This window comes from Varanus komodoensis, unplaced genomic scaffold (assembly GCF_004798865.1).
Source record: "Varanus komodoensis strain SLA01 unplaced genomic scaffold, ASM479886v1 scaffold9, whole genome shotgun sequence".
In the NCBI taxonomy this organism is placed as follows: domain Eukaryota; kingdom Metazoa; phylum Chordata; class Lepidosauria; order Squamata; family Varanidae; genus Varanus; species Varanus komodoensis.
In genome coordinates, this window is record NW_025336598.1 from 14200600 (window position 1) to 14213380 (window position 12781).

General features: G+C 39.5%; 1 protein-coding gene across 2 annotated transcripts in view; it reads left to right on the top strand.

Annotated features, from left to right (window-relative positions):
• The window catches only part of RBPJ (recombination signal binding protein for immunoglobulin kappa J region), a 48037-nt gene extending 36055 nt beyond the window's left edge, over positions 1-11982 (top strand). For both annotated transcript variants that reach the window (XM_044417689.1, XM_044417690.1), the window contains exons 10-11: positions 53-156; positions 6148-11982. In XM_044417689.1, coding sequence (XP_044273624.1) covers positions 53-156; positions 6148-6463 — 420 coding nt within the window. In that variant the 3' untranslated portion in view covers positions 6464-11982. The remainder of the gene's footprint in view (positions 1-52; positions 157-6147) is intronic.
• Positions 11983-12781: the final 799 nt, after the last annotated feature.

Consider the following 12781-nt stretch of genomic DNA (forward strand, 5'->3'; position numbering starts at 1 on the left):
ACACATTCACGTACTCCTGTTAAATCTTACATGTCCCTTTTTTCATCTCTAGTTGAACGGTGGTGGGGATGTAGCAATGCTGGAACTAACTGGGCAGAACTTTACTCCAAATTTACGTGTCTGGTTTGGGGATGTGGAAGCTGAAACAATGTACAGGTATAGTATTGTCTTTAAGTTTTTTATTTAGCAGTTTCAGATCATGTTGAAGTGTGGGGCATTTAGGACTCCGTAGATACATTTCAAACTCTGTAGGTACATTACAGCTATCAAACATTTATTTAAGTTTTAGCTAAACATTTAACCCTAAATTGTTGCTAGTTGCGAAGTTGTGTCTGACCCATCGCAAGCCCATGGACAACATTCCTCCAGGCTTTCCTGTCCTCCACAATCCCCTGGAATCCACTTAAGCTCACACCAACTGCTTCAGTGACTCCATCTAGCCACCTCATTCTCTGCCGTCCCCTTCTTCTTTTGCCTTCTATTGTTCCCAGCATTAGGCTCTTCTCCAGGAAGTCCTTCCTTCTCATTAGGTGGCCAAAGTATTTGAGTTTCATCTTCAGTGTCTGGCCTTCTAAAGAGCAGTCAGGGTTGATCTCCTCTAGGACTGACCGGTTTGATCGCCTTGCAGTCCAAGGGACTCGCAGGAGTCTTCTCCAGCACCACAATTTAAAGGCCTCAATTCTTTGACGCTCAGTCTTCCTTATGGTCCAACTTTCACAGCCATACATGGTTGCAACTGGGAAAACCATAGCCTTGGCTATACGCGCTCTTGTTGGCAGGGTGATGTCTCTGCTTTTTAGTATGCTGTCTAGATTTGCCATAGTTTCCTCCCCAGGAGCAGGCGTCTTTTAATTTCTTGGCTGCAGTCCCCATCTGCAGTCATCTTGGAGCCCAGGAAAATAAAATCTGTCACTACCTCCATTTCTTCCCCATCTATTTGCCAGGAAGTGAGAGGACCGGATGCCATGAGCTTAGTTTTCTTAATGTTGAGCTTCAAGCCAACTTTTGCACTCTCCGCCTTCACCCGCATCAAGAGGCTCTTTAGTTCCTCTTCACTTTCTGCCATTAGAGTGGTATCAGCTGCATATTTGAGGTTGTTGATATTTCTACCAGCAATCTTAATTCCAACTTGTGATTCATCTAGCCCTGCCTTTCTCATGATGTGCTCTGCATATAAGTTAAATAGGCAGGGCGACAGTATACAGCCTTGCCAAACTCCTTTCTCAATTTTGAACCAATCAGTAGTTCCGTGTCCAGTTCTCACTGTTGTTTCTTGATCTGCATAAAGGTTTCTCAAGAGACAAATAAGATGGTCTGGTACTCCCATGACTTTAAGAACTTGCCGCAATTTGTTGTGATCCACACAAACAAAGGCTTTAGCAGTCAGTGAAGCGGAAGTAGATGTTTTTCTGGAACTCCCTAGCTTTCTCCATGATCCAGCGTATGTTGGCAATTTGATCTCTAATTCCTCTCCCTCTTCAAAATCCTGCCTGTACTTCTGGTAGTTCTCGGTCCACATACTGCTGGAGCCTAGCTTGTAGGATTTTGAGCATAACTTTGCTAGCATGTGAAATGAGTGCAATGGTGCGGTAGTTTGAACATTCTTTGGCATTGCCCTTCTTTGGGATGGGAATGTAAACTGACCTTTTCCAATCCTGTGGCCACTGTTGAGTTTTCCAAGTTTGCTGGCATATTGAGTGTAGCACTTTTACTGCATCGTCTTTGAGGATTTTGAATAGCTCAGCTGGAATACTGTCACCTCCACTAGCTTTGTTGTTGCTCAGACTTCCTAAGGCCCATTTGACTTGACATTCCAGGATGTCTGGCTCAAGGTCAGTGACCACCCTATTGTGCTTATCAGGGACATTAAGCTCTTTCTTGTATAGTTTCTCTGTATAATCTTGCCACCTCTTCTTAATCTTTTCTGCCTCTGTTAGGTCCCTGCCGTTTTTCTTATCTCTTCTAGCTATTCTCTGGAATTCTGCATTCAACTGGGTGTATCTTTCTCTTTCTCCCTTGCCTTTCATTTCCCTTCTTTCCTCAGCTATTTGTAAAGCTTCCTCAGACAGCCATTTTGCTCTCTTGCATTTCTTTTTCTTTGGGATGGTTTTAGTTGCTACCTCTTGTACAATGCTGCGACCCTCCGTCCATAGTTCTTCAGGCACTTTGTCCATCAGATTTAATTCCTTAAATCTATTTGTCACCTCTACTCTGTATTCATCAGGGATATGATTTAGGTCATACCTGAGTGGCCTAGTGCTTTTCCCTACTTTCTTCAATTGAAGCCTAAATTTTGCTACGAGAAGCTCATGATCTGAGCCACAATCAGCTCCTGATCTAGTTTTTACTGACTGTATAGAGCTTCTCCATCTTTGGCTGCAGAGCACATAGTCAGTCTGTTTTCTTTGTTGACCGTCTGGTGATGTCCATGTGTAGAGTTGTCTCTTGGGTTGTTGGAAAAGAGTGTTTGCTATGACCATCGTATTCTCTTGACAAAATTCTACCAGCCTGTGCCCTGCTTCATTTTGTATTCCAATGCCAAACTTGCCTGTTATTCCGGTCATCTTTTGGCTTCCTACTTTAGCATTCCAACCCCCCATGATGATAAGGACTTCATTTTTTGGTGTTAATTATAGAAGGTGTTGTAGGCCTTCATAGAACCGGTCAACTTCAGCCTCTTCAGCACCAGTGGTTGGGGTATAGACTTGGACTACTGTGATGTTGAATGGTTTGCCTTGGATTCGAACTGAGTTCATTCTGTCATTTTGGAGATTGTATCCCAGTACTGCTTTTCCTACTCTTTTATTGACTATGAAGGCTACTCCATTTCTTCTGAGGGATTCTTGATCACAGTAGTATACCTGATGGTCATCTGAATTGAATTTACCCATTCCTGTCCATTTTAGTTCACTGATTCCTAAGATGTCGATGTTCAGTCTTGTCTTCTCTTGTTTGACCACATCCAGCTTGCCTTAATTCATGGATCTTACATTCCAGGTTCCTATGGAGTATAGATCTTTACAGCATCGGACTCTCTTTTCACCACCAGATACATCTGCAACTGTGTGTCCTTTCAGCTTTGACCCAGTCACTTCATTCTTTCTGGTGCTACTAGTACTAGCCCTCCGCTTTTCCCCAGTAGCATATTGGACACCTTCTGACCTGATGGGCTCATCTTCCGGCATCATATCTTTTTGCCTTTTGGTACTATCCATGGGGTTTTCATGGCAAAGATACTGGAGTGGGTCACCATTTCCTTCTCCAGTGGATCCTGTTTGTCAGAGCTCTCTGCTATGACCTGTCTGTCTTGGGTGGCCCTGCACAGCATAGCTCATAGCTTCATTGAACTATGCAAGCCCCTTCGCCACAACAAGGCAGTGATCCATGAAGGAGTAACCCTAAGTAATCAAGTGTGAATTATTTTGCATATTTCCAAAACCTGCACATAAGGTTTTTTAAAGATAAATTACCATTCAGGAGACTGTCTTTAAAATGTTTTTTTATTAAATTAACAGAGAAGAATAGCCTCAAAAATAAACAAGCATACCTTTAAATTTCATCCTAGCAATTAAAAGTGCTCCCAATGCTTCATTTGATTAGCCTGTGATAGGGCTGCTATTCTGTTGAAAGTTACTTTGCACTTGAACATTGTCCATTTGGTTGTTAATTCTGAATACATGGAATAAATCTGCAAAGCCAACAGGCCTAATAGGTTTATTTCTGCTTGTTGGGACTGTAGAATAGGTTTAGAAGACATAATTGATTAGAGATTTTACCTTCCTGAGAATTTTTGTTCTCATTGTTGGTTAAACACCAGCCGCTTTCACTCATGACTGCAAAGATGTGTTGCCTACGGCTGAGTTCACATGTCACATTAAACCATCCTACAAATAAGTTATGGCATACTTTTTTGTAGAATAGTCCATGGTGCACCTGGCAGACAGATATGCTCATTGTTGCTTGTTCTTCTCTTTCCACTTTGATTTTTCCAGCCATTATCAAAGTGTCCATCACAGCAGAACCTGTCTTGTCACCCAGCCAACTGTTTCCCCTTTTTGTTTGCCACTGTCTTTTAAAATAAACAATTTCAGAGCTTCAAAAATGCATGTTTTAAAATGTCCCCTCAGATTAATGGATTCGGCAGTAAATATTTAAAAAAGCAGTGAAATGAATTAGGCAACAGAATGATAAGACTGTGTATAAGGTAATGTGCTCCCAGTTGCCAAGGTCCAAATGCCTAGCTGTCAACTACAAAGTATTGGCAAAGGGGGGAAAGTGACAAAAGCATATGTGCCTAAAAGGGAGTGGGGGCAATATTATCCACATAGCAATGTAATCCTCTCAAATTTAAATATTGAACCAATATTTCTTATTACTCTGCACCTTTTCAATGCTTCCTTCAGCTTCCAGTCCATCCAGGAAGGTGCCATAAGTCCCCCTGCCACACACATTCAAACATTTTGGAGTTCCCTGGTGGTTCTTAAAAACAGACAGACAGACAGAAACTTATGGAGGCAAATGAATGGGATAAAGTGAATTGTACCCCATTGGAAAGGAGTGTATGGGTATCCATAGTGCTGGCACCACATTTGCTACAATCTTTTCTGTACCTCTAATTTCTAAGGTTTTTTTTAACTTCTGGGAATATTTGCTCAATTTTTAGACCTGGAAATAGATGCACATATAAGGGCTGGGTACTAAATAGAAGGGAAATTTGCATTAATTTTACTATAATTATGGTTTATTTCTATAGCACTTAATACCTGAGGCTTTCTGAATGGTTTACCACAATGCATAAACCACAATAAAAACACAGTATAACGTCCACATGACAGTAAAAATGCCAGCATTTCACTACAGATGTTTAAAAGTCCAGATTTAAACTACCTAAATAATTAGGACAAGTTAGTTCTACTAAACTAATTTAAAACACCTGACATATTTCTCCCACCTGCTTCCCACACAAAGCTGTTTAGATCTGTAATAGTAAGTACTCCTAAAAGGAGTTTTGATAAGTAGGAAATTAATATCTTTCTGGAGATGCTGGGTACTTTGGAAACCATTTAAAAACTGGCAGTCACTGAAAACTGTCAGTTCACCACTTACAATCAAGAGGATAGTACTGCCAAGTGAGTGATAGTGCCCCACCTCCTTTTGCTGTTTTTTCCTCCTTGCTGGTGCTTTTCAAGTGGCAGCCAGGCAGTTGTTTCCTAGCAATGGTGCACAAATTAGCCTATAAAAAGGTCTCACCTTGTCAGTTTCCATGTATGTTATCTTTGGCACTTGGCTCCCTTTTGGCAGCTGAAACTAACATGTTATTTGACCAGGCAAAACTGGTCTAACATATAGAACGGCCTTAAGTGCACACCTGTGAAAGGCTGACAATAATGCTAACAACAGGCCAACGACACCTGATGTTTGCTGTTGGGTAATTTCTGGGACCATTTTTTTAAAGGGTGGCAAAACAGTGACAAGTCATTCCAAAGTACTGTTTGGAGATCATGGGTGTCATGGGTGACAGCAAGCGTGAGATCATGAAGAGAGGTGGGGGTATTGCTTTTCCTTCTGAGCAGCTCTGTAACCAGTCTCCACAGCCCACAATAAAATTGTCATCCTGGCATTGGATAGCATAGCAACCCATTGTGGGTTGAACAACCACTAGGACAAGTCATGGGTTTTCATGGTGGCTTGTTACCAAAAAAATAAGCCACACAATGGGAAACAGTCTGGGTTTGGATGATGCAGCAACCCATTGTAGCAAGTTGTGCCTGAACAACTTGTGTGTTATGCAAACTAGGTCTTTATCTTCTAGGAAGTAGCTGCCAGAAGATCATGTAGGGATGCATAAGATTTCAAGGGGTGGGGGGTGAAACTTTACTGCCTCACTTTTCCTACTAGAGAAACCAGACAAATATAGAAAAATTATTCTGTAGTTTATACTTTGGAACACAATAAGAGAGTTTATGCAGTTTTGTTCGGGTTGTAAAATACAGGCTGATTGAAGAATTCAGTTTTTCTTGGTGCCACATTTTATTTACGAGAATTCAGATTTCCGAATATTTCATGTGGAACATCCAGAAATTGCATAGTTCTTCTTCACCAATAAAACTGTTGGCAAGCCAATGCTTTTTCTTGTTTTTTCAAAAGATGTGCAGAAAGCATGCTGTGTGTCGTTCCTGATATTTCTGCATTCCGGGAAGGCTGGAGGTGGGTCCGTCAACCAGTCCAAGTTCCAGTCACTTTGGTCCGGAACGATGGAATAATCTACTCCACCAGCCTTACATTTACATACACACCAGAGCCAGGGCCCCGACCTCATTGCAGCGCAGCTGGAGCAATCCTCAGAGCCAATTCAAGTCTCCTGGCATCCAGTGAAGCAAACACGAACAGCGAGGGAAGTTACACAAATGTCAGCACAAACCCAACCAATGTCACATCATCAACAGCAACAGTAGTTTCCTAACCACTGCTCTTTGTGTGGACCTTCTTAGAAACTGTCTTTCAAGAACTTCAAACAACGAAACTTTTGTGGTTTCATGGGAAAATTCTCTTCACTTCTCTTTGAACCCTTATCACCTACAAGTGCTGATCTCAATAGAAGCCACAATAAAAAAATTGAAAGGGGTGGGGGAGAATAACCCCTTTATTCAAAATCTATTTTTAGTTGTCTCTTTAAAAATGGGCACGAAGCTAAAAAAAATAAAAGTGGCTGGGATACAAGTTGAACTAAAACATGGACATAACATAGTTTTTATGGACCAAGGAACGCTTTAGTATAAAAGGTACATTTTCACCATGCCTTTTTGTATCACAACATATAGTACGCTTTTGTTACCAAATAGTTTATATATTTTTTTTTCCTCTGAGCATTTGCTCTGAAGTATATTCAGGTTCCAAGCCTGACCATGCTTGTATAATCTAATTACCATACTCTTCCAGTTTTTTAAATATATATATATTTTTGGTCTGTGGCTGGAACTGTTGCATTTTTTTAAACTGAAGTCTTGTGACTTTTTATGAACTGAATTTTTTGTTTTTATTTTCAGCAAGTAGAACCTTGTAAAGGCCAGCATATTTTTTTTAAGATTATATGAAGTTTGTGCAAAAGCTTTAAAAATGCCTCTGCCTTGCCTGCAATACATGCAATGTATGTTAACTTTAGAGCTCCTTTTTGGTCATGGTGGATAGCTCTTCCTATGTGTTTCTTTTTTATGTATTTATAGTGTTGCTTCATGAGGTTTTTAACATTACAAATGTGGCCTCTTTTGCAGTTACCCTAACTGCTCATGCTATTTGGCATATGTTGGTGTTTAAAGGGTTCTTCCCTTCCTTTCACAGTCAATACATGCATCAGAAAATATTTTCAGGACTTATTCAGGTGGCGTTTTATTTTTATTGTTTGCTACTCCTGTACATAATTTGCTATTAAGTGTAAGTTAAATGTGTGTGTGATTTTTTTTTCAAGTGGACTGTTCCCAATACCTTCATTTGGCAGCATGTTTTCTGTCTTGTTGGCATATGATGACATTTTTCTTGAAGCATTGGCCACAAACAGGATTGATAGGTGCATCTCTTCATTTTGAATTGGGAGCCATCACAAATTACCATGGTTGTCTGTAAGCATTAGGCCAACCTTATGAACTAGAAGTTTGTATGATATCTTTTGCATTGAGGATGAAGTGGATTGTACAGTTAAATGATAGTACTTAGTAATGGCTGATTGCAAAAGCACTGATGTGGACTCCTCCTCCCTCTTTTACTTCCTTGCCAACAACCTAGTGCAATGTTTAAATCCTTTCCCACTCACACATTAGCTGAGGGCCAATTTACACCACTACTTTCTTCTATTCAAAGTACTTCTTAAAGCTCTTTGTGGCTAGTTCCATAGAAGCCTTTGTGAACGGTCCAGTACATGACCATGATATTTTAAAGCCTGTACATGATGCATTGTTTACTCCATCTCTTGGAGATGCATGTGGTTGCCACTCCAGCTGCTGCCTTTTGTGGCATATGGGATACCATAGCTGAAGGTCCCTTTTACCTTCAGCAGCAGCCTTCAGGGGACTTAAATTAAAACAGAAAGAAAAGAAGGAAGAGCGCAGCTTCATGCATGGAAGATAGTGTGGTGTCTTTTCAGCCCTGGCCAGTAGATTTCCCTTTCATTATATGCCCGGGAATACCAGTGACTGAAGGTTTTGGTGATTAACTGGAGCAGAAGCCAGTTCATCATCAACATGCATTGAACCATGGCTTTCTGTATGGATTTTACCAGGGGTTGATGACCAAACCCCACCAGTGGGAGAGAAAAAGTGGCTGATTTTGGCCTTGTGTTGCACTAGATGAATATCAGTGGTACTTTTATTTAGAATTTGATATGTCGTATTCCCTCTTTTTTGGCAATTGAGTGGAAACTATATCTGATTGTTTTGCTAGCACAGAACTACGATCAATTTAGAATAAAGTTCCAGCATGTAATCTTCCTCCTTCCTTATAGGGGAAACACTGAGTTTTATCTAAACCTTCATTTGTTCCAACTGCCCCCCCAACCCCCCCCCAACAGTGCAGTGGCTAATACAAAACCCATGGGTTTTTATAGGGAAACATTTGATTACACAAGAAGCCTTACTGGGTTCCACTGGCTTACACATAATCTTCAGTCTTAATCCTCAGCTATATTGTTGAGTGCTGGGTTTAGTAGATCTTTTCCTCATTTGAAGGCTGCATCTTGAAAGAAAGACTGTGGCAGTTAAAATATTTGGTTAAATTAATGCCTCTCTTCAGATATATTTTTATTTCTATCATGGGCCTTCCTCTGTGCTATTTTTCCATACCATTTGACCTTTCCCCAACATCTTTGTTGCAAACCACTGGTTCTTAATTCTAGTTGATTACTGCCTCACCTCATCTCTTTTTTCAGTGACCAAGGGCAGGATTCATTGTGGCCTTATCTCTGGTTTAAGCTGTTTACTGACATTTACTTGCAAACCTGTATACTTGTCTGTGTAACTTTCTTCCTATTGTAATGTGATGGAGATTTCTTCACAGTGTATGTTAAAAGTATGTTGAGTATTATGAAGTATCAGCTTGTGGATCCAGGCATTTTGCTGACTACCCTTGAGATCAACAAGTGATAATATTCTGGGTTTTCACTAACATCAAAGAATTAATGATTGCATACACAGTTGATTTAGAACTTTTACAAGCTTTCAAATTCCATGGTTTAGTAAACTTTTCAGATTCCTTCCAATGTATTTCAGTACCCCTATGTTGACATTTTAGCATATAGCTGCATCTGATTCTATTCAGTATCTGGCATACATTGCCCTATGATGTTTAGGCAATGTTTGTTTTAGGGATTCTAGCTGAGAACTTGCTTTCTTTTTTGCCTTTTTCACCACTACAGGTTCATGAGTATGACGGAGGAGGGGGATAAACTCCATATTCAGCAGTAGTTTGTAAAGTTAGAATGCTTAGCTTTTGTAGCCTTTTTTCTCTTAATGGGGAGGGGGAAACAGTTGTTTCTCAGTTGCCTCTCATGGTTCTGAGAAGGACTCAGTTGGAATCATTTCTCCTTTCTGAATTGTTTCCCCTATGAGCTGCATTGTTTCATTAACTGATTTATCAATTCAACTCCCATAACCTAAGTCCAATTAAGCTAATCTGCTTGTTAATGTTCAGTTTTCCCTGCAGTTGTTTGTACAGTAGTTCTGAAGCAAATGAACCTGCCTGTTCTCAAACTGCTTACTACTCAAATGCACCTATTGGCTTATATTGGACTGCTTCAAAATAGACAGAGAATTGCAGCTTCACAGTCATAGCCAGCGTATACTGGCTTGTTTACCCTTGGAACTTTTTTTAGGCCGTGTTAGACATTAGTCTGAATGAAGTTTTTCCCAAAGCACCAGGATGATGGTGGGAGGGGCTACATGTCTGAATATGAAAAACTTTCAAGCCCATAGAAAACTAGTATCTCTGGAAAAGATAATCATTGTAGGCCTCTTCTGGCCATGCTAGATGTCTGTGTGCAAGAAGGATTTTTTCCCTTATCAGGGGGCACTCGGACATGCCAATCCTCCCATCTGTGTACAGTCTATGAAAAACGTCTGCTGATTGTATAACCTGGTCCTTACTTTTCATGAGGGAGGGAGATACTTGACATGTTGAGTTGTTTCAAACTGCTTTGTAAATTGCTCTCTTGATGGTTTGAGAGAGCAACTAGAATGTTCTGATTGGGAACAGTACTTAAACTCAATACTGCCATTTAATGTTATACCATTGTATCTTAGGTCACTGTTAAACTTTCCAATACATATATTCTACAGGTCAGAGTCTCAAGGGATCATACAGATTGTCTGAAAATCTGTCTCAATAAGTACATTGTTGTTAATGCACCTTTGACACCTGTGCAACCTGTTTCAGACCAAATAGCTTCATAGTGGCTTCTATTCTGAAACAAAATGCTTACTTCAATTATTAATCATGCCATTTACTATTTTTTCTTTCAAAAATCTGTGTATATGAGTATAGAATGTCTGTATTTTCCTGTGCCAGATGTGTTACCTTGTTTTCAGACACTGTAAATGTGGGATTGAGTGGCAGGTTTGTGTTAGGAAAAAAAAATTAGGCTTTCTTGCTAACCCTTTTAGGACTGAAGTGTTTCTCTCTTCATTGAAATTGCAATACTAAGTAGCTGCTCCAACATAGTGAATGTGTTTTCTTCACCTCAATTTCCATTCTTGTACAACTAGATTATATTCCTCTACTCTGTCTCTGGAGGTAAAACCTCACCACAAGCAGCCCAATTCTGTGTATGTTTACTTGGAAGCAGGTCTCACAGCAGTCAGTGTGGTTTTCTCACAAAGACCTTGGCTACCTCATGTACTCTTCAGGAGGGGAAAAAGCAGTTCCTGTCCCAGCCCCCATGTTCACACACACCCTAGTAAGTTGTTCTGGTCTTTACAGATTGTAGTTATCTTTACAAAGAAACCATTGCTCTGGCAGCATTTTTATAACTGGCTGTTGCCAGAGTAAATGATAAACAGTATCATTAAATAATAAGTAAATGATAAACAGCTAAGGACCACATGGATTGATGTGGGTGTAGGGCATAAGGAAAGCTTCCCTCATGTAGACAGCAGGCATGGTTCAGGAGTGGCCTAAATTTGAACAATTTGGGCTGCAGACACACTGCATTAAGTCCCATTGAATGCAGAAGCATTAATCCTGAATAAACTTGCATATGATTGGGGCTGATTAGGTTGGGAGGTGCGATTTATTGGTTGCAGGCCTCTAGTTATAGTGTGTTTCTCGAATCTGTGTTGTGTGTCTCTCTGTGTGTACATGCTTATTCAGTCCCTAAAGGGTTTGTTTTACAAATTGCGCACCTGTAAAGTTTCGTAGCAATAAAATAGAAGACTGGGCAAGTCTTCACCATAATTTTGTAGGAAAAGAAATCTGCTCAGTTTCATATTTCATCAAAAAGTCTGCAATATGAGCAGTTTGCAGGAATAAATAAAAGTGACATGTAAACTACATTAAGTGTGTTGTCACATGTACAGTGTGTAATTAGCACATTCAATATTTGATTTAAAACCCTTTCTCTGAATTTGTGAAGATTAAATGAAATGTTCTGTTACTCTTCATGTGACTAATTCATAAAAACACGTCTGATACTGAGATAATCACAAACTTGTTGAAATTTTGATGCATCTGCATATAAGGAGTCAGTTGAATTTTTCTGGGAGGGCACAATGAGGTCATCTGGACAAACAGAAGAGCAGCAAAAAACAAAAACAAAACAACCGTGCAAGAATTCAACAGTAGTTATGAGAACCTGCACTGTGGACTCCATGCAGACTGGATATGGAATTTCTTTCAATACTTGTAAACATTGCAGAACTTAGACAAAACTGTTTTATTCCAATATTGTAAATATGAACTAGTTCACTTTTTGATATTATTTATTAAATAAGGAAAAATGCACTGTTTAATTTTGTTTACATTTAAAATCAGAATTAGATAGTTGAATCAGCATAAATATGGGTTCAATTCTGGTTTGAATTTAGCATTTCATAACTCCATGTACTAACTTTAAAAAATGGCTTGGTAACCAGTTCAGGCATTTGATTTTACAGAAGTAAATGTGATGACTGCTTACTCTTGTAATGTAACTCTTACAGAATGAATATTATGATTATTTAACTTGAGGAGGAAAAACCTGAGATGACAAAACAGGGATTGAAATGGTGACATCTGTGGATGCACTAGGGCCTTTTAAAACCTCATGCTGTTCCCTTTACTTTGGATGGCTGTCCGTATCAGTCATTGATATAGAATAAGAGTCTACAGTTGAAGAGTAGAAATTGTAGGATCCCAAACTTTTTTTCTAAATTGCTAGGACATATGTACATAAATATGAATGCTGGCTTTCTGGAGTGCATGCATCAATTTGGCATTTTACAGAACTCATGTGTCCGGGCACTAAAATAATTAACTTTGGCCTCGCAAAAAGTTTATCTGCATATTTGCACAAGGTGAGTGCATAATGCAGGTTCAGGTTTTCCTCGCCCCATTTTCCTTTAAAGAACAATATTTTCATCTCTATTGAAATGATCATTGATTCATTTCAAGATTTTCTTAATGTATTTGTAAGCCTTAGGATCAAACCTTTTGAATGAGTCAGACATTTTTCTGTTTTGAAAATCAGTTTGCCAAATTGGAAGATAAAGCTAGAAATCCAAACTTAACCCAAGCTTTAGCCACAGCCAGTGTGGTACATGTT